General features: G+C 42.0%; 1 protein-coding gene across 2 annotated transcripts in view; it reads right to left on the bottom strand.

The window, feature by feature from the left end:
• Positions 1-288: 288 nt before the first annotated feature.
• ABHD5 (abhydrolase domain containing 5, lysophosphatidic acid acyltransferase) overlaps positions 289-23,363 on the bottom strand; it is a 42,730-nt gene continuing 19,655 nt past the window's right edge. For both annotated transcript variants that reach the window (XM_083188681.1, XM_083188682.1), the window contains exons 3-7: positions 20,706-21,078; positions 12,269-12,420; positions 7,624-7,735; positions 5,280-5,466; positions 289-3,325 (exon numbers count right to left, since the gene is read on the bottom strand). In XM_083188681.1, coding sequence (XP_083044807.1) covers positions 3,236-3,325; positions 5,280-5,466; positions 7,624-7,735; positions 12,269-12,420; positions 20,706-21,078 — 914 coding nt within the window. In that variant the 3' untranslated portion in view covers positions 289-3,235. The remainder of the gene's footprint in view (positions 3,326-5,279; positions 5,467-7,623; positions 7,736-12,268; positions 12,421-20,705; positions 21,079-23,363) is intronic.

Raw genomic sequence — 23,363 nt, 5'->3', positions numbered from 1 at the left:
AATCATGAGAAGAAACTGCAGCTGCTATATGGCTTGTCAGCGATTTAACGGTGCATCTTTATATGAAACATAAGTGCACTAGCGGTCTTACAAATATAGATTTGCACTGCTGCAAGAGGAGGTCTCATTCAAACAGAATCGGCTGCAGCATTAGCATAAAAACACAGACACAGCTATGGCAAAGATACAGCCACATACTTCTCATATTCACACTCTACATACATACATAATACATACATACAAACAATCAGAGCTGTTCATATTGAAATATTACACACCACTAGACTACACGCTCATGGTGTTTTATTGACAGATAATCAGTCAGGAGGTTTTTGAATGAGGTACGAAAGGATTATGGGACATACAGAAATATGGTTAGGAGATCAACAGCATTTCAGTAGTAACGTTAATTGTATCCACTGGACTCAGCTGATCATTAATCAGGATACAGGGCTAATCAAACATTTTATTGCATTCCAGTGCCATTAACTGAGAAATATTTTTAAAGCTGAAGTATGTTTTTCCATACTTTATATGCATTTATTATTAAATTACACATTTGTTATACTGATCATGACATTTGAGGATTCACAGTGAAGAAAAACAAATATATGTACATATTTATTCTGTTTAATAGGAATAAAAAACAAAAAATATAAATGTGCAGGTTTTTAACACAAAGGGTGCATAATCTACATTCTCTAGTTAAATAAAATATATCCAACATTTACATAAACGTGCTTGCATTTATTTGGCTCATACCTAGGCTTCAATGTCCACGCATTGCAGTTTTAAACTGCAAAGTGCCATTTCTACACTTTTGCTGCAAAGTGTCTCTGTTTCAACAATAAAAAGTAATAATTAAAAGAAAAAAACTACAATTCGAACACCTCAATATAGGTTTCTATGGCAATACTTGTCTGTAGTACTGTACATTCCTAAAATAATTTTTATATAATTTTGGTTAAAAATTAATAGAAAATGAACTCCGTTTTTATAATATTCATCCAAAACAGTTAGCTATATACAAATCTAAAACAAAACTACTATTAAATTTAAATATTACTATTTAAATAGTGGTTGGAGACCACAAAAACAGTACACAATAGGTGACAGTACAATTATCCAGCTGCTTCCGTCTACACAGCTGTGTCCAGTGCTTCAAGGTCACCATTTCTTCAGGAAAATCTGTGATGTCAGGATACTGAAATAAGTGGTGATATGCGCAGTCACACATTAAGGGGTCTATCCTATTAACCCCGAAGGGTGCGAGTTGCCGTTTTAACCCCGAATTAAACCCAACTTGCACCCCTATGGAGGTGCAAGCACGTTTCGCATTCGGGCCACCGTAAAGTGCGACCAGTGTCGTGAATCATCCGCACCGTTCGGGGTTAATAGGATCGACCCCTAAAACTCCACCCCGGTACTGATTGAATTGCCCCCTTAGAACCAGTTTCAGCAGATTAAAACAGTGCAACTTGGAAAACACTTTGTCAACATGATGTGCTATCGCAGTGCTTAAATCAACTCCCGGTTGTGAGTTGTTTTTTTTTACAAATTGAAATGATGAAGTTCTGTATATACCTTGTAATAAGGTTTTTTCCAGCTTGCATAGAACCAGATTTGGTGGTCTGTATATCCACATTTGCATACAGCTTTTCCACCCACTAGTAACTATAAATCGCTGTAGTTTTCATCCAGTTATAGTGATAAGTAACATTATTACCTATAGTGCATTGCAGTGCAGTAGATAGAAGAGAAGAGTGAAAATCTACAGCCTTTTAACCATGCAAGAAGGCAACAGCAGACTCATGGCTTTGCACTCTACACTCTGCTTGATCAGCACTGGATCACAACTTATTTAAACGGAGTGGAACAAAAACAATTTTTCACTTTCCTCTAAACAAGCCTTTTATCATAATGTCTACAACATCGTTGTAAATGGTTTGTGACCATGCTCATACCATTACAAAACCTTACCTTCTGTTTAACCCTGATGTACGGAAATCATTTACAAAGTTCAATGAATACTGTAGGTTTACATTATATTTACATTTTATATGATGTACAGTACCAGGGAGTGTGTGTGTGTAAATAAACATATAAACGATATATTTACACACACACGTATACAGTATTCAATCACATACACATTCGCAGCTAATCAGTACAGAAGTATTTTTAACAAATACCTCATTGAATGTTCAGTGAATATTGTCGCCATACAGTGGATGTTGTGCATAAAAAGTGTTGATATACAAATTCCAGATTCCTAATATTTAAAGCCAGATCTTGTATTTTACCTTAAAGAGATTTGATATTTAATAGCTTGCGAGGGTATTCAATCCCCGTTCACGGCTGTCGGGATGTCTGACAGACATGACCTTGGCCCACTCGACTGAGAAAAGGGGGCGTGATAGCGAGAAACGGCCATGGATCGCCGAGACACGGCCGTGATCTAAAAAATCCACGTCCGACAGGCTCAACTGCTTTTAAAGTTGAATCCATTCTACCGAGATGCCTGTTCAATATTATCGGGAAAGACAGCATTGAATAGGTGACCACCACTATTTCCCCCATCAGAAATAGCATAGGGGATTGACTACCCCCTTTGTCTAGTTATTGCAGTGATTATGGAAGTGAGAGTTATGTTAATAACTACCACGTACAATGCTGCTAGTATTTTCATGCTCACAAGCTTTAAAGTCTTAAAACAGACAACTATCAATTTATCTAGACACCCAGACATACCTCTCTTATGCAGTACTTGGCAGACACAAAAAGAATATTTAACAACACAAAAATAAATAGAACAAGAAAAGTACACACAGTCAACACTGTCACAACATGCAAGGAGTCAAAACGAACATTAAAATAAGTATGTCCTTGGAGTAGATTGGCACAAGGCCTATTTTGCAGCTTAAAAAATATATATATATATATATATAAATGACTAATATAATGTTTTGTAAATATATAACTATGCATAATCACAAAATTAGATATAGCTCCTTTGAAACTTAGCAATATAAATATAAACACTCTGGAAACTTGTAAAAGCTGTACACTGTTAATCTAAAATTAGTTCCTACAAAAAAAGGCACAATTCTGGTTCAAGTGTCTTTAAAAGATAAAGCACCAATGAATGAAGAAATCTCTGCATTTTGCATTAATAAGTTTAGATTCCTCTGGAAGTTAATGAGACAAGTCTGCCGAGAAATTTGCAAAGCAGCTCTCAATCCACAGAATCACATATTTCTGATACTTTTTGGTTGAAATCCTCTGGCTGGTCTGCAAACACATAATGGCCGGCACCTCGAATTGCCTAAAGAAAGGAGACCAAAAACAACTTTATCAAACTTAGGTTTAATGTACAACACACAGACAGACATTAGAATAAAGCATTGTGGAGAAATTTAGGTACAACATGACTTAACAGCCATATGATCTCAAGTAGACAATAATATTTATTGTCTAGGTTTCTACCCCTTATAGAAAGTCTTATAAGCCTCGCTCCCTAGGTAAAGGCGTATAAAGTTCAAGTTCATCCCCCTCCAGTATTATTAGTATGAGGCAGTACATGAGACAATTGGTGTCCAACAATAATTCTCAGAGGAATACTGCAAGGCCTTGCCTGTTCCACAGAAAGTACCCAACATGATCTTCTTGGACAAACAGATAAGTCATAAGGAAATTAAACTACTGTATATGGGTTTTAAACATAAAATAACTCTCATCCTATAAGATAGTCAAGTGTTAAAGAAGACTTTGAACGACTGCAGCAAGGCTAAAGGTTAGCCACAGCAATATCTATGTTCTGCTACTATCAGTGAAATTAATACATGGAATTGCTATTTTTAGCAGACTTACAATACTATGTGTGTTGAATGGTTCATTATTAACTTTAAAAGCAAAAGTGCATCAAAGTAAAATACAGTTAGTCATGAACATCTAACATTATTCTCCTCCATACATTTTTTTGTGTAATCAATATTTATTTTCAGTCACAAATATAGCAAAATGAAATAATAATAATAATAATAAAAAAAAAGCAATAAGTACCAATGATCGCAGGTAAACGGCTTTGAGGTGCACACCACCGGGTCCAGAGGTACCTTGTTGCCGAATTTGGTGGCTCCAAGTTCCACGGTGTGTCAGACACCCACTTCAATTTATTATATAGATTAGCAGTTATTTATATAGCGCAAATACATTCCGAAGGCTTTACAGAGAATATTAAAACATTCACTGTCCCTGCCCCAGTGGAGCATACAATCTATATTCCCTACCACATGTACGCGCACACTCATTCTAGGGTTAATTTTTGTTGGGAGCCAATTGATCTACCAGTATATTTTTGCACTGTGGGAGGAAACCGGAGCACCCACGCAAACATACAAACTCCACACAGTTAAGGCCATGGTGGGAATAGAACCCATGACTTCAGTGCTGTGAGGCAGTAACGCTAACCATTACAGTCAGTGCTGCCCAGTTGAACCTTTCCATTCTAACTAGAGAACGCCTGCTGAATTTGCCATTGTCCACATTACAGGCATTGATTTCTATCTATACCATTAGAAACCCTTAGATTATTAAGCAGTTGATAACTTACTACATCAAGTGTACACACTGGACAAGACTTAGATTTTGTTGTTGCGTCCCATCTGAAGTGGCAAAATCGTAACGATTATAGTCTATTGTGTGGCCACCTTAAGGAGTTTTTAACAATCCCTCTACGCAGGCTAGGAGTATACTTCTGAGGACTTTATCTGCTGCTTCTTTGCCTACTGACATACTGGGTCTTGCCTAAACCAGGTTATACCCCACAACCAATTAGGTCATTTACAGCCTTGTTGGGGGGGTATTCAATGTTTGATTCAGACGGGTTGAAACGCTCGCAACAGTCAGACTCACGGCCAATTCGACCGTCAGTTTTCAATGTTCCAACTGTCAGAAGCGTTCAGTCAGAATTTATGTGGATTGACAATCTCCAGCAGCCGGTTTCTACCATGCATATATCACTTTTTGGAAAGCCGAATCGGACAGGCTTCAACTCGGTCGAAAAAACAGTCGCATTGAATAGATATGTACTTTTATTTACCACAGCCAGAAATATCAGCACACACCCCACCCCCCTCCCCCCGCGTCTCTATAAACCTTATCTTGCATATTATTAGGTGGATGAAGAAATATTTAATATGTCAATATTAAAAGTTCAGGCAAGACTTAAAAAAAAAAAACTTAGGTTTCTCTTAAACCAGCAACTGCTAAAGACTTACAATTGTTGTGACGTGCGAGTTTGGCCGCAGTGACTGAATGGTGCTTCCAGAATTCCCATCAATACAAGAACGTGCGCCATAGATCACAGTGATTGGAATGTCTGGATGCATTTTATCAATACGTTGTAACATCGGTCTCCGAGCCCAACCGTATGGGACAGTCATATTTCTGAATGCTGTCTCTCCACTGCAGACAAAAAGAAAGTGCCAGAGTTTCAATCTTGATAATTAAATCTTTCTTTGTATACAACCCTTTGAGTGCCAACATTGCTGTAAGAGATGTGCAATATATCTGCTATAAGGTTTGTTTTTTTGGGGAGCAATTTTTAACTAAATTTCAAAAAAGTATGGATTTTAGATAGTTTGCCAGTAATAACGAACGTGATTTATATTCCTCGACTACAGTCCTGGCATTTTTAGTGGCTATTTTGCACATCTCTCAAAGCAACTCTTAAGCACTCAAAGGGTTAAGATTTAAGTTAAAATTTTAGTACTTAGCCATTTGTGCCAAGTGCAGTTAAATGGGATAAATTGCACTTTTATTTATAACATTTAGTGCTAGCAATTGTGTCACGATTAAAAAAACACTTTTTGCCTGCGTAATATTCACAAAAAAATGTTATACAGGTATTGTATTAATGATAATGCTAGTGTTTTTGCATTATATTTTTATCATATGTATTGTATAATTTTGGGATTGTACATTTTAAATGTATAATCATGTGTCACAAAAGCCTATCTTATGGTGTGTACACACGGTACAAGTTGACATTTGATTTTGGACTATATAGTCAAAAATCGGATCAGGATCGCATACTCATCGAATGGAGATCCTGATTCGATACTGAATACTCCCGTTCAGCAGAAATCAAATAGCGAAATAGACAGGACAGCAAAGAATATATATATATATATATATATATATATATATATATATATATATATATATATATATATATATATATATATATATATATATAGTGCATATCGAATGTAGATTGTATGAATCAAATGCTATTTTTTTTCCTTGCGATTAATATGCGATGTGATCCTGATGTGATGTACAGTATAGTCAAAATTGAATAGTCAAAATCACATCGGGATCGAAAGGACAGAAAGTCAAAATCGCAAAGAAAGCGCAAATGACTTCGCAAAAGTTGAATGGCACAAATTAACATCAATATCCAATCTTCTAGCAAATGTCTTGGGACATTCTTAGTTGTGAGACCAGATCTTTTATATTGATTACAAAGTATGGGTTGTCTATATTAATTTCATTTCTGCAGTCTGCTCACATTTCTCTCTCTCTCTTAGCCCAACGGCTATATATCTATAGGGGCAGACTAAATGGGCCAAGTTGTGCTTATCTGTCAACAAATTCCATGTACAATTTTTAAGTAAAAACAAAGTCCAGAATTATCTTAGTACTGCTGTAATGAAATAATTCTGTACGTTGCCATTTCAATTTTTGGATATTGTTTGGAACTCTCAGAGCACCTGACAGTGTACACCTTTTCTTTTTCTTTTTTAAGGTCTACAGGAGAAAAAGAAAAACACCTGTAAAGCTGCAAAGTTACAATAAGTCTCAAGCTGTGTACACACAGAGCAATTTTTAAACAAATTTTGCTGGCAACATGTCACTGAGCAACCATCTTGCCTGTGATTTGTATGTGCTGTGGGCAATAAAAAAAACAAAAAAAAAAAACAAACGATGCGCGCTCCTGTGTCCAGCATGCTCCTGCGACCAGCTATTTCTCCCTGTGGCTTCCCAGGCAGAGTCTCTTTTTGAAAACGGGACACTGAGCAATATATTGCTGAGCACACAGCTTCAGTTTAATGGACAGAACCCAGTCTATTAAGCCCCATTACGTGTATATGAAAAATGAATCCTATTTGAAATAGTGTCAAGAGCTGTCACCCAGGCACCTCTGGGAATGGCATGTAGCCAAACTACCACTCAGTTAATGACAGGTAATTAGTTTAACAGGTTGTAGGACATATTCTGTAGCCTCTACTGCCCATACTTCAGAAAACAGATGGAGGAAAAAAAAAGGAGAAACCACATATAGTAGATAAAAGATATTTAAATATTTTGAAATCTTTATACAGCCTTTAAAAAACATGGGGATGCAGGATACTCCTTTACCATTTTATGGTAATTAAAGATTGGATCTAAGTATTGTACAAATGCATTTGTAGATAATATGATTGAAAGTAAAGACAATAGAGCATGTCCCATATTTAAATGATGTAGCAAGACATAAATGAGACAAGCACTGTGAAGAAGAGTTAATTGTTATCCAAAAACACAGATATGTTTAAAGAAAGAAAGAAAGAAACACACCTTGGGGATTGTGCATTGCAATGGTAAATATATTCTGTTACAGTATCATCCTCAAACATGGAAGCATACTTTTTCTTGAAATCTGGCCTCAACCGCTGAACAAGACTTAGACCTATTTTGAAGGGGGAAAAAATTACATATAACAGCTGTAAATATCATTTTAGAACATGTAATATAAATTTTCATAGCCAGAGTAGAACCTGATTAATTGGTTTCAGAGTCACCATACTGAAGGGAAACTCGGTACTTGTTTCCTATCTGGGCGCCCAGGTTTTCTACGTACGGCACCGTAATGAAATCGGATCGCATCGCATCGTACACATACACGATATTGAACGATGCGATGCGATGCGATCCGATTCGATTCCCCATAGGAAACAATGTGAAATGGCTCAATTTAGCCAAATTCTCATAGGAACAATAGTAAATGGGCCAAAAACACCCCTGGACATTGAAATGTCCCCCCAAAAGTAGTTGACGCCACCCCGCCATCAACGTGAACCCGAAGCGTGGCGAGCGCAGCGAGCCCGCGAGGGGCGGCGGTACGCGTCCTCCGACCTTTTCATGCCCTACTATCCACGTCGGCGTGGAGTGAGAATAGAATAGTGTGGCGAGCGCAGCGAGCCACCGAGCCCGAAGCGTGGCGAGCGCAGCGAGCCCCGCGAGGGGACGCGGATACCTTCACAGTTATACGCGTCCCCTCGCGGGCTTCCCAGGTGTCCATGGCGACGCGGACACCTGGGAAGCCCGCGAAGGGACGCGTTTACCTGTGAAGGTATCCGCGTCCGCTCGCCACGCTTCGGGCTCGGTGGCTCGCTGCGCTCGCCACACTATTCTATTCTCACTCCACGCCGACGTGGATAGTAGGGCATGAAAAGGTCGGAGGACGCGTACCGCCGCCCCTCGCGGGCTCGCCACGCTTCGGGTTCACGTTGATGGCGGGGTGGCGTCAACTACTTTTGGGGGGACATTTCAATGTTCAGGGGTGTTTTTGGCCCATTTACTATTGTTCCTATGATAATTTGGCTAAATTGAGCCATTTAACATTGTTTCCTATGGGAAATCGAATCGGATCGCATCGCATCGTTCAATATCGTGTATGTGTACGATGCGATGCGATCCGATTTCTCTACGGAGAATAGCATGGTGCGCAATTAACTTAGCGGGCGCCCAGATAGGAAACAAGTACCGGAAACTCTAAAGGCCCATACACATGGGGTGATTGGATCTTTTAGTAATTAAGCATGGACCGCTCCATGTGTATAATCCCAGGTGACTAACGCGCGTTCCAGCACGTCGCTATTGCCTGACTAGATATTAACTGCATGCAGTCAAAATCTAATCACTTAACAATGGTCAGCACAGATTGCTCAGCACACATCGCTGGTATAGAATGTGTGTCAGAGGCAAGTGCTGAGCGATCTGTGCTTCAGCGCATAGCTCAGCACGGTGCTCTCGTCACCCTGTGTGTATGGGGCTTACGGACAGTATTCAGTTAGTTGTGGCAATTAACCACATGCATAATCCCTGATAAATAGCCCTCAGACCCACTATAAGTGGCACGAAAATGTACAGGTTTGTGTCTTATAGCGGGACCAATGTATTTTCAATCAAAAAAGGTGTGTGTGTGTGTGTGTGTGTGTATGTGTATGTATGTATGTATTAGTGTTAGATAGCGGAACAGGGATAATTAAAAAAAATATATATGGCAGTCATAAGTAGCAATACCAATGAAAAATTATTTAAAGTAGGTATACTTTAGGGCTTTATACTGTTACTGGTCCCACATATTTATGTCAGGTCTATCTTGAACTTGACTATTTATCCAGAACTATAGTGGCCTGTTCCTCAAGCGATGTTCAGGACTAATCAACAATTACTGGAAGATGCATTTATTGCTGCACAAGGGTGGGTCATACGAGATACTGAAAGCAAAGGTTCACATACTTTTGCCAAGGTTCACATACTTTTGCCAATCACAGATATGTGACATTGGATGATTTTCCTCAACATGAAAAAATTAGCACATTCATTTTTTTTGTCTCAGTTGTTTGATTTGGCTCTCTCTATCTATTGTTAGGACTTAAAAAGAATTATAGAAAATTGTGAACTGTTCACAAACTTGGGGAGACATGGGGAAGAAGATAGGAAACTTCACAGGACTGGAAACAGGGGAGGGAGAGAGACTCTCTCTCTCTGGGTACTGACAAGCTGGAAAATAATTCCTAGTGGGTCACTCTGCACCTATGTATCATCTCCATAGATTGTACCTCCTACCTCTATGGGGTGTATTCTATGTGGCCGGTGAGGGGGTTTTTAGAACAAGGATGGTCAGTTTTCGTCTAGGATCGCCGAAAACAAGCCATCTTCGTTGTTTAAGTTGAGTGACAGGGGGTGTCTGACACTCGATTAGTGCCAGCCACTTGTTCAAACATGGTTAATCTGAAACACAGAAGGTTGTAGCTATTATAGCATGAATTATACTTCTTCGCTTTTCCTCCCTTCAATCAAATGTATCTCTGGTTCACCACTGTATGCTTGTCAAAATGTATACATGGATGTTATCACTAGGACTTCACATGTTCTGAATAAGTCCTACATATGTTACTTTGAGCAGAATGGATTATGTCATCAGTAGGGGGAGGCATTCCGACCAGCAGTGACAAAACAATATCAGACACAGACACAATGTACAGTCATAGAAAATAATAATTAAGTGTAAAACAATGGCCCCAGATCTCAAACTAAATCAATTATATGTGAATGTTAAACACATGCATGATCTACTGAATAAAAGTAACAAGGAGGCTGGTTACACCATTTATAAAATTTCATAAAACAGGTCAATGTAGTGAAAAGTCTGCAATGACAAGTGTGCCGAGGGAAAGATAGCAAAGGACTCATTTGCTGGAAGAGAACATAATGGTAATTTAATTAGGTCAAAGTCTCCTCATAAAATTTAGCACTGATCACCTTGTAGGCAAATACCTAATTTTCAGAAATAAGGTTATTCCCAAACGCTGAACTTTGTAATCTCAGTAGTGATTTACTTGGAAGCGCAAACTGCAAAACAACCTACACTTAGGACTTACCATGAAAAGGCACATTACATTTAATCAGAGGTTTCCTGGTAATATTATCAAACTTAAATCCACAAATTGCAGATTGTTTCCTTGGCAAGTGAAATAACATGGAAATAAGTTCTTAACCCTTTGACTGCCAACATCTGTGAGATGTGCAAAATATTGGCTAAAAATGCCAGTGTCCCTCACATTTGTTATATAAAGCAAAATAAAAAAAATATATTTCCTATATAAAAAACAAGGTAAACATTACAGGTCATCATAATGAAAAAAAAATGTTTGCGTGACAATTTTCACACCTATTTTGACAAATTCACTTGGCACACAAAGGGTTAAGATGGAGACTAAAGTAACATTCAATGCAAACAGGACATTTACAGTAGGTGCATAATGAAGTTGTAAAAGCCATAATAAACTTGCTTAACCATCCAACTGAAAGTCATTACATTATTAAAGTGTGTAAAAAGCCATAGTAGTGGCTGCCAAACAGTATGACACTGCAGCATTGTGAAAAAAAAAAAAAAAAATACAAAATGAATGAATATATATATATATATATATATATATATATATATATATATATATATATATATATATATATATATATATATATATATATATATATATATATATATTTTTTTTTTTTATATATTTGTATGGAAGAAAAAAAAGGAATATTAAAACCTGAAACAGTGTGCAATATGTATGACAAGGTTATACATACTGCAATACAAATAATTTATACAGATTTGAAACATTAAGGGGGGTATTCAATGTTGGGTTAGCCTGACAGCCGTGACCCTGTCCTGTTCTCGGTCTGCTCGACCGAGAATTTGCAGACGGGATTCAATGTCCTGCCTACCGTGGGATGAGAAAGGGGCGTGGTCGTGAGCTCGTCAATTCCCAGCAAAACGAGCCCGACTGCTTGTGAAGTTGGGCTCGTTCTGCCAAGATCCCATGTTCAATGCCGTCAGGTAAGACAGCATTGAAAAGGGCCTCGTAGTCATCTCCCCCATCGGGAATGGCTGCGGGAGGATTGAAAATCCCCCTAAGCTAGCATTGTGTGACATGATATACAGTTAAAAATTGTTATAACATACTTAGAAATAACAAAGCACTGTAAAAAATAATCCTTAGAATGCATTTTCTGAAGCATTTTGCAAACATGACTATAACTTATCAAGGAGTAATACAGTTAGTTACATGAGACCCAAAACAAAGAAGCCAAAAGTTTCTCCGACCGCCCAAGCTTCCTCTATGTTCACTAAAACAGTTTTATTTTGGCTTGAAGACTGGGCTTCCGCGTTGCATAATCAGAAGAGGCCGCCCACTTTGCTCTACTGATATCAGAGCAGGGGCCCCTGAGAAATAACATACATTAACAGATCTCCCTCCCCTAGTCCTACATCAGTCAGTGGGAGTAGGTCTAACATTGACTGGAGGTCAAAGTGAGCCGAAGATCCATAGTGCATGCAAGAAAGTAGAATCAATAAACAAATTGCACAGGTTAAAAACAATTAACTTCAATGCTAATTATTTAATATCAGCATTCATTTACTCACCCAGCGGTCCTGCTAAACGAAGTCCTGCTAAAGGATTAAATGGACTTAATACAGCTCCAACTGCTTTAATCCAGATTGGAATTGGTCTTTCATCTGCGTTGTCAGGTCTATCTGGAAACCCCCATGGCTCTACCAAAATTAGACTTTTCACCCTATGTTAACATTGCCAAAAGAAAAAGATTATATAAATATTATACATCTATATCTTCCATTAGCAGTCAGTTTATACATTAGTGCATATTTTAAAAAAAAAACAATTGTAAGAAATGGTGGAAATCGTGGGACGTAACTTTGTAAAGTCAGTACTTTGTAGAGCCAACTTTTGCGGCAACTACAGCTGCAAGTCACTTTGGATAAGTCTATGAGCTTGGCATTTCTTGCCACTGGGATTTTTGCCTATTCCTCAAGGCAAAACTACTCCAGCTCCTACATGTTGGCTGGTTTCTTCAAGTCTTATCAATTGGATTGAGATCTAGGCTTTGACTATGCCATTCCGACACATTTAAAAGTTTTCCCCTTAAACTACTAGACTCGCATGGGTCCTCAAACTGCGGCCCTCCAGATGTGGTGAAACTACAAATTCCAGCATGCTTTGCCACAGTTTTCCTATAAGGTAGTGTTAAAACTGTGGCAAGGCATGCTGGGAATTGTAGTTTCACAACATCTGGAGGGCCGCAGTTTGAGGACCCATGTATAGAGTGTTGCTTTAGCAGTATGCTTCGGGTCATTGTCCTGCGGGAAGGTGAACCTCCGTCCCAGTCTTAAATCACAGGCAGACTGAAACAGGGTTTTCTCAAGAATATCCCTGCATTTAGCACCATCAAGCTGTCCCTCGACTCAAATCCCAGTCCAAGCTGCTGAAAAACATCCTCACAGCATTATGCTGCAGCTGCCACCACCATGTTCCACTGTGGGGATGGTGTTTTTGGGGTTATGGGATGTGTTGAGTTTGCGCCAGACCGTTTTCCTTGGTGGCCGAAAAAGGGATTTTTGTAAGAACTTACCGTTCGAATCCCTTTCTCTGGTATGGTCCTGGAGACACAGCTCAACACTGGGATGTAGGAGGGTCCGAAGGAGCCAGGCACCTATCCTAAAGCTTTTAGAGGGTAGGCTCCTCCCCTACTGCATCCCCGACTCTTCAGTTCAATCTTTCAAAGCCACTGGAATACATTAACTCAGTACAAACGCCTGCACATATTATATGCACATTTTTTAACAATAACTGTTAACTTTAACCATTTTAACATGAACATCATGAACTCTGGCATACTTACTGAGCGTAAGGGAGGGATCGCTGTGTCACCAGGACCATATCAGAGAAAGAGATTCGAACGGTAAGTCCCTTTTTCCCTTTTTCTCTTTCAATGGTCCTGGTGACACAGCTTCACATTGGGACGTTCCAGAGCCAGTCCTTTGGGTGGGTACGCTCAGGTCTGCAGCTCTCAGCACTGCTCGCCCGAATGATGCGTCCTCCGACGCGAACTCATGGAATCTATAGAATTTGGCAAAGGTATGAACAGATGACCAAGTGGCAGCCCTGCAAACCTGCTCAGCTGTTGCCCCATGTCGAACCGCCCAAGAGGTGGCAACTGACCTGGTGGTATGCGCATTTATTCTGGCCGGCACAGGCCTTCCCACTTTGGTGTACGCAAATGCTATCACAGATCGCAACCACCTAGCAATAGTCTGCTTAGATGCAGGCCAACCAATTTTGTGTATGTCATACAACACCAACAAGGTGTCAGTCTTTCTGACACTCTTAACTCTGTCCGCATAAATGCGTAAAGCACGCACAACATCCAAATTCCTCAATTTGTCCCTTTTTCTAGAACCCTCTGGGGGTTGAAACACAGGTAGAATTATCTCCTGATTTAGATGGAAGGCAGAGACTTTCGGCAAAAACTGAGGCACTGTCCGAAGAACTGCCCTATCGTCATGAAAAATTAAGAAAGGAGATTTGCATGACAAAGCTCCTAACTCTGACACCCTCTTAGCTGATGCCACTGCCAACAAGAACACCAGCTTCCATGTGAGAAACGTAAGGTCCGCCGACCTCAAAGGTTCAAAAGGTGCCTTCTGAAGGCATTCCAAAAACCAGCGACAAATCCCAAGGCGCTACTGGTTGTTTGTATGGAGGTTTCAACCTAGAAACCCCCTGTAAAAAGTTTGAATTTCCGGTAAAATGGCTATCCTCTTCTGGAAATAGATGGACAAGGCCGAGATCTGTACTTTTAATGACTGAAGGCTTAGTCCCGATGAGAAACCATCTTGTAAAAATTCCATCATTTTTGATAACTTAAAACGAGATGTGTGTGACTTCCGTCTCTCACACCATCGAATGTAAGTTTTCCAGACTCTATAATCATTTGCAGAGGATACAGACTTCCTGGCTTTAATCATAGTGTGAACCACTGCATCAGAAAAACCTTTACTTCTAAAAATGGCGGTCTCAATAGCCAGGCCGTCAAAATTAATCGAGCTGAATCCAGGTGATTGAATGGGCCTGGTCTTAGAAGGTCTGGCCTCAGAGGTAGACGCCACGAGTCCACCGACAACTTCTGAAGCCTCGAGTACCAGGACCTCCTTGGCCAATCTGGGGCCACTAAGATCACCGGAACCGCCTGAGCCTGTATTTTCTTTAAAAGTCTCGCCAGCATTGGTACTGGTGGAAAGGCATAAAGGAGATTCCCCTCCCAGGGGATAGTCATGGCATCCACCGCCTCCGCTAGTGGATCCCTCGTTCTGGCATAGAACCTGGGCACCTGATGGTTGAACCTGGATGCCATCAGGTCCACATCCGGAGTTCCCCACTTCAAGGTGATCTGCTGAAACACTTGAGGGTTTAAGCTCCATTCCCCTTCCTTGAGCTCCTCCCTGCTCAGGAAGTCGGCCTCTATATTCTCCACTCCTGGTATGAATATAGCTGATACAGCTGGAACATTCTGTTCCGCCCACAGGAAGATTCTGGACACCTCCCACATGGCCAATTTGCTGCGTGTACCTCCCTGGTGATTCAGATACGCCACAGCTGTGGCATTGTCAGTCTGAATCCTTAAAGGGAGGTTCTGTAACCTGTCTCCAGCCAAGGAAATCACTTTCCAGACAGCCCTCAGCTCCAAGATGTTGATCGGTAGAGCCGACTCCTCTGCAGTCCACAAGCCCTGCAGCCTGAGGTCTAAGACTACTGCCCCCCAGCCCCTGAGGCTGGCGTCGGTAGTCACCACCAGCCAGTTCCAGGTCTGCAATGACCGACCCCACTGAAGGGAATCCACTTCTGTCCACCATTTCAAAGAGTCTCGAGTGTCCGAAGACAGCACTATCAGCTCCGACTTCATGGTCTGTGTGTTTTCTGACCAAGCCATCAAGATGTTCCATTGGAACACCCGAGAGTGGAACCTGGCAAACTGCAGCGTCTCGAACAACGCCACCATTTTCCCCAGCAGCTTGAGGCACCTCCATACTGAAATGCTCTGAGCGCTGAGAATCTCCTGGACTAAGGCGACCAGATCCCTGGCCTTTGCCTCCGGGAGAAATACCCGATGGAGATGGGTATCCAGAATGACTCCCAAGAATTGGAGCCTCTGTGACGGTATCAACTGAGATTTTTGTAAATTTAAAATCCAGCCGTAAGCCTGCAAAAAACTGATGGCTTCTGCCAAATGACTTTGTAACATGGCTGCTGACTCTGCTTTGAACAGCAGGTCGTCCAAATAAGGTATCACTGTGATTCCCCTGAGCCGCAGCACAGCCGCCATCACCGACATTATTTTTGTGAATACCCTTGGCGCAGTGGCCAGACCAAAGGGCAACGCTTGGAACTGTAATTGCAGTTCTCCTATTGCAAATCTCAACAGAGCCGGATGTTCTGGGTGTATAGGAACATGAAGATTTGCGTCCTGGACATCCATGGACGCCAAAAATTCTCCCTGGTCCAGGCTTAGGAGCACTGACCGTAGAGACTCCATTTTGAAATGGTCTACCCATAAATGGACATTTAGCGACTTCAAATTTAGTATTGGTCTGAAAGACCCATCTGGTTTGTGCACTAGAAACAGAGTGGAATAAAAGCCTTTCTTCCACTCTGCCCTGGGAACCGGAGTTACCACCCCCTTCTCTAATAGAGAGTGAGCTGCACTCACAAGAGCCGTACGGAGCCGAGCTTCCTTTGGCAAAGACGTGGGGATAAATCTTCTCGGCGGAAGACCTCTGAAAGGGATTTTGTAGCCCTGGCCTATAATATCTAACACCCAGGCATCCTGGTCTAGAGAAGCCCATGCGTCCCTGAACTGTGATAGACGCCCCCCCACCTTTATCACTGCCAGGCAAATCCCCTGACAGTCATGCGGAGGGTTTGTCCTCTCCTTTGGGGGCAGGCTTCTTGTGAAAGGAGCCAAACTTAGACTTCGGGGCCTTGCCCCTGGAAGACTGAAACTTTCCCCTGAAAGACTGTCCTCGAAAGGACGCACCACCTCTAGGGGAGGGCCGAAAGGACGGCCTAAAGGCAGAAAATCTGGATGTCTGCTTAGCCGTGGGAGCCGGCAGAAATGTACTTTTGCCGCCCGTGGCCTGTTTAATGATCTCCTCTAATTCAGATCCAAATAATAACTTTCCTTTGAAAGCTAAAGTTTCTAAGGCCTTCTTAGACTCATTGTCTGCTTCCCAGGCCTTAAGCCAGAGCACTCTCCTGGCATTAATAGAAACTGTGGACACTCTAGTCGCCATTCTGAGTGCCTCCTCCTCTGCTTCCAATACATATTCTGCAGCAGCCTTAAGCTTCTCCGCCAGCAGCAATACACCAGGGTCAGCCTGTAGCATGGTGCATAAATCATTAGCCCACTCAATCATGGCCTTAGAGACCCAGGCTGAAGCAATAAGAGGACGTAGGGTGAATCCCACCCCTTCAAATATAGCCTTGAGGTTTCCCTCCAGCTTTTTGTCCACCGGATCTTTGAAAGCTGCACCGCCTTGTACTGGTAATACAGTAGCCTTAGACAAACGTGCCACTGAGGCATCCACAACTGGCACTTTCTCCCAGAGCTCCGCATGAGACTCTGGCATGGGGTACAGACTAAGGAATCTCTTAGGCATCTGCAGCCTCTTATCAGGGGTTTTCCAAGCCCCTTCCAACAATTCCTGTAAACCTTCATCTGAAGGAAAAGTAACAGCCTCCTTACGCTGTCGCTTAAACACACCTTTAGCAGGAGTCTTATCCTCCACTGAAAGTTTTAAAGCCTGTTTCACAGCTATAATAAGATCCTCTACCCCTGCAGAAGAGGCATCTTCCAAATCAACACCCTGATCCCAGGGGACGTCAGTATACGCTCCCTCCTCTTCATCTACCATTACAGGCATAGCATAAGACCTTTTAGTGGTCCCTGCAACATCAACATCAATCTTGTCTAGTATTTCACTAAACCTGTTGATCCCCCTTGCAGTATCCTGCATCACCTGAATAAAGGCAGGATCTGCCTGGGTAAGAGGCAAGGAGCCAGAGAACTGCTGAGATGATGGCATAGGTCTCTGGGATTCTACCAAGACATCACTGTCTGTCCAGTAACTGCACCAAAGCGTTCACTGACCTGCCCAGGGCACTAGCCCACGCGGGTTCAATCTGCTCTGCCCTCTGAGGTTCACTCCCCATGGGTCTCACAGCAGCGCAAGTATTACATAAGCCCCCCTTGGCCATCTGCTCAGGAACACATTTTTGTGTACACACATTACAAGCGCTCAGTGCAATAAGGGCTCCCTCCCCCAAAACCACAGCATGTTGCTCAGACATGATGAAAAGTGAACTACACAGTGCATACAATGTACAAAAGCGATTATACAGGTTTAATGCACTCAGTCACTTAGCTGTCTGTCGGTTTCAGATGCGGGGAAACGATGCCCAGGAAATCCAAACACTCTGCCAGGATCTGTAAGCCAGCTCAGCTCCGCTGCAAGCGTACTGCAAGGCGCCAAAAGCAGAGTGAGGGAAGAGACCAAAGTCCCTGCTGCTGCGGGGTCCGTGACTTTTGGCGCCAACCACCCCCAGTCAGCAGCTCCCTTGGTAGGATTTCCTAGTTCCAGTATCTCCCCCTCGACTGGGGACCACTTGGAACATGCCTGTAACAACACTGCTGTCCTCTCATACAGGAGCTCAGTGTGTAAGCTCCGCAGAAAATGGCCGCCGCCATCACGGAGCGCCTGTCCCCCATGATCCCCACCTAAGCGTGAAGCCGGTTTCAGGACGCCCCGGAGCCCAGGCAGCTTCTTAACAAAAGCTGTAAGCGCTGCACAGGGAGGCCAGACAGCGTCTCCCTTGTGCACAGTGAGCAGACAGGACGCGCTTCTGTCAGCTCCTGCTGCGCTAGCAGTGTGAGGATTCACTATGAGAATCCTCACACTGTGCCTACCTAGCTAGAGTAAAATTAATAAAATAATAAAATTCCCCTAACTACTCTATTTCTTCAGCTGCTCCTGCAGCCCTTTAGAATAGCACCCACTCCAGTGGGCACCTAACACGAACTGGAGAGTCCGGGATGCAGTAGGGGAGGAGCCTACCCTCTAAAAGCTTTAGGATAGGTGCCTGGCTCCTTCGGACCCTCCTACATCCCAGTGTTGAGCTGTGTCACCAGGACCATTGAAAGAGAAAAGTTACATTTTAGTCTCATCTGACCAGACCACCTTCCTCCATACAATTGGGGAGTCGCCCACATGCCTTTTGGCAAACTCAAAATGTGCCTTCTTATTTTTTAACACTAAGGGGGTTATTCTAGTCCATTCTTTCTGACAAAATCCTTCTTAGATGGACAAAACCATGTGCACTGCGGGTGGGGCAGATGTAACTTGTGCAGAGAGAATTAGATTTGGGTGGGGTTTTTCTTCAAAGTGAGATCTATATTGAAGTGTAAAATCATGCAGTCAGTATTTTCCCTGCACAGAAACAAAATAACTCACCCAAATCTAATTCTCTCTGCACATGTTACATCTGCCCCCCTGCAGTGCACATGGTTTTGTCCATCTAAGAAGGATTTTGTCAGGAAGAATGAACTAGAATAAACCCCTAAGTAATGTTTTTTTTTCTGGTCACTCTTCCCATGTGCAGTCTCTGCTGCAGCTCCTTCAGGGTTACCTTTGGTGTCTGTGCCGACTCTGATTAATGCCCTCCTTGTCCGGTCTGTGACTTTTGGTGGGTGGCCCTTTCTTGATGTGTTTGTTTGTGGTATTATGTTCTTCGCATTTGAAGATGATGGAGTTGATGATGCTCCAGGGATCATCCAAGATTTTTTTTTTTTTTTTAAATAACCAAACCCTGACTCGTACTTCTCAACAACTTTGTCCCTGACTTGTTTGGAAAGCTCCTTGGTCTTCATGCATATATCTCGACAATCCATGGCCTCTTCTCTTGGACATGCCCTCTTTTCGGCGCTTGGCAGATGGCACTTTGTCTGCCAGATCCCGTCTAAATTTTATTTGAGCAGAGCAGGCCAAGAACGAGCCAGGGTCACAACTGACGGGACGTCCCGGGATTGAATACCCCCTTAGATTGCACCTAAGTGGACTTTATTTCACTAATTATGTGACTTCTGAAGTTAATTGGTTGCACCAGAACAAGAGCTTCATAGCAAAGGGGGTGAATACATATGCACATGCCAATTTTCATATATATTTTTCTCATTTCAATTCACCAAGTTAGACTAATCCATCTTAGACAGATCCATAACGTAAAATTCAGATTAAAAAACAAAATGAAATCACAGGTTGTAATGTAACAAAATATGTAAAAAGACACTGCATGTCCACCATAAACTTGGGTAGGTAGGAATGTCTACCCTTTATTCAGTGCCGACCTAGTCACTGTCAACCCTTAGTGGTCGATCTAGTGACTGTCGACCTAGACATTGGGGTATATTTAATGTCTTTTTGCGAGCTATGACTGAGCAGTGCTGACTACTCACTGTCACAGCTCGCAGGTCAGTATTCAACTGACCCCCTGCACACGCCATTTCCACCTCGCTAAGTTTTTACAGCGGCCGCCAAAATAGCGAGGCTCATGGCTAAATGCAACAGGCTCCCTGCATTAGCTGCGAACCTCCCCATTTGTGGCAATCCTCCGCCGTCCTCTGACAGCAAGGATTTCCCCAGAACGTTGAATAGGGTGAGCGGCCTGCGTCGGGGTTAAACAGTGAGCGTCGCTTGTGCAATCCTCGCCGTTTAACCAACTTGCCCGCCACATTGAATACGGCCTATGTCTATCATCTATAGTGTAACCTACTGGGAGAGCTACACATGGAGAATATAATCAGGTTCTGTATTACTAGTACGGTCATATAGAATTACTTTACTTTGTGTTGTGGTTGTTCTATAGAAGTATGTGTATTAAGACTTAGCTAGTTCTGTATATAATGCATCATTATAAGATAAAGCAGTATGAAATAACACTATTATCACTTACCTTGATGGATGTTTCAAAGAGTAAGCAGAAGCTAAAAATGCTCCCAGGTTATGCCCTAGTAAAATCATATGATCCAGGCCTACAGAAGTCCTCCACTCTTCTATTGAGTCCACAAACTGCATTTCTGCCTTCTCGGAATCGCCTTCAAAGTGCGGCCTACTGCTGCGTCCAAATCCCAGGATGTCAAAGGCATAAACCGTTCTATTTTGACAAAGATTTTCAAAGTTGAGAGCCCACAATGCAACGCCTCCTCCAAAACCATGCAGCAACACCAGTGGAGTTTTGTGCAAGAGTGGCTGCACGAATGACAGGGTCCAGATTTTGTTTCCACCACCTATTATTATGTGTTCTTTGCTGTATGTGCTAGTAATGCCTGCATATGGAGGAAACAATGAATACAGACGTCAGTCTAGTAAATTACTTATTAGCAGCTTACATCATTAGACCAATACATTCAAATATGATCTCTTAGTGAAGAGCAAAAGGTTTAGACCAGGGGTCTTAAAACTATTTAGCTCTGTGACCCCATCAGACAATAAAAATAATGAAAGGACTCCAGCAAGTTACTGCAGAAGGTCATCACATCACATGTGTAGTCACCAGACAGAACATACATGGCAGCCTTGTGGAGGCACAAAGTGATGGGAGGAGTCTAAAATAACAGACAATTCAACAAATTTTTTAGACTCCGAATCACTGACAGATTAGAAAAGTCATCAGCCTGATGGTCAGAAAAATGAAGTAGCGACCCCATGCTGAGAAGATCTGGACCCACAGTTTGAGAGCTGCTGGTTTAGGGAAACCATATAATAAGCTAATTTAAAAGGATAACAAACTTAACTGCAATAGCTTCAGCCTGGATTTCCAGTGTAACGGTTATAAAGCAGGTCTGCTGCTTACAAAAGTAAGGGGGTATTAATCAAAGCTTACAGAAATTATAAGAGAGAAAGTAACAGCCAATCAAATCCTGTAATTTTTAAACAGTTCCAGTAAAATGTAAGGAAGAAGCTTATTGGCTGCCAATTTATCTCTGCAAGCTTAATAAATACCTCTCAATATTTAATGAATATTTAATGAAAAGAAACAACAACAGATGTGAATCATACACTACAGAGGTTACTGTACATTAGATTAGTTATACCAGTTACGGTTATTAGCAGTTTCCAAATAGCTTACTCTTATTTTCTTGAGGCAACAGTATACTCCAATCTGGTCAAATCAAATAATGTACAGCTGAATGTACGACTGTGGAACAAACTTGTTGAAAATCCCAGCACTGCAAATACTGGGAGAGGGAGCAGTTTGTAAATCAGATTGCACTCTGCAGTCTATGATCGTCCCAAGCAACCAGTGAAGATGTGGAGCAGAGTCACGGTTACTGTGATTACATATCTCTCAGTTACATCAGTTTTAATGTAGCATGCATCACTAAATATGAAAGCAATTATTCACAAGTGCATGAAGCAGAGGTCACTTTAAAAAAGGTACAGCTTGATGGCTGACTGTTTCACCCTTTCAGGTTCAACGTCTAGTCAGGCTCAAGAGCCCTAGCGCTAGTAGATGGTGAGCCACTTTGAAAAAAAAAACATTAACAATGTTCAAAAAAAAAAAAAAGACAATTAACGTAAACCAGAATGTTTGAATTATAAAAAACAAAAATTTGGCCTGAAAAGGGTTAAGCTATTCTTTTTGAGAGTTGTGGGATGAAAGATCTCCACTGCCTCCATATAATATGTTGACAAGGTCAAAGGATTGACAAGTTTTTTGTGTCATTTTTAAAGATTTTTCTTAACATCCCATGTGCGTTCCTATGGATCTTTTGTTAACTCTGATCTTTCGTGCAGCATGTAAGATCAGAAGATTAGGAAAAGATCCACGGGAGCGCGCATCGGACCGATATCGGACGATTCTCGGTAAACCTCGGATGATATATTGGGCGATTTATTGGAAATCGGACAAAAAATCGTTTTAGTGTGTGTGTGTGTGCACCTTTATACTCCTTTTACACTGCCGCAAAAACCCGGGGCAGAGGCAATGTAAATCGGTCAACCCATGTCCATTTACACGGGACTTCTACACAGGTCCTGACACGGCTAGGACATGGGTAGAGGCCGATGTAAATTGTGCCAGCACAGGTTAAGGCAGTGCCGCAGCGGGGTCCATACATCGCTGCGGAGGCAGCGGGGTCCCTGCGGCAGATGGGCAGTCAGCGGCGGGGTCCCTGCAGTATATGAGAACTAGTAGCGCTTATCTGCTGCAGGGACCCTACTACTGACTGCCTATCCGCCGCAGGGACACCGCCGCACGGACCCAGCTGTGGCGCTGCCTCAACCCACTGCTGGCTGCCTGGCAGATCCTCTGCTCTTCCTGTCTAATCAGTGCTGTGTGGCGCCGCAATGAAAAAAAAAAACCTAATGCACAGAGCAGGGTGCAGTTATATGTGGCGCTTGTCAATTAATCCTTTAAAATGCACTGCAGCAGCATACACGGTACATCCACTTATACAACTCATTCTAGTTTAATTGGCTTGAAAGCACGGATGTGGTGTCCTAGTTTGGGACCTATGACCAGATGCAACCAGTAGCTGTAACATCGCTGTAAAGTATGTTTTATTAACCAGTTTCCACCTTACCTTGCCTATTATAGGAAAATGACTGC

Source organism: Crinia signifera, chromosome 5 (assembly GCF_055691185.1).
Source record: "Crinia signifera chromosome 5, ASM5569118v1, whole genome shotgun sequence".
Taxonomy (NCBI): domain Eukaryota; kingdom Metazoa; phylum Chordata; class Amphibia; order Anura; family Myobatrachidae; genus Crinia; species Crinia signifera.
Note: the sequence above shows the minus strand (reverse complement) of the source record. Positions and strands in the feature narration are given on the sequence as shown.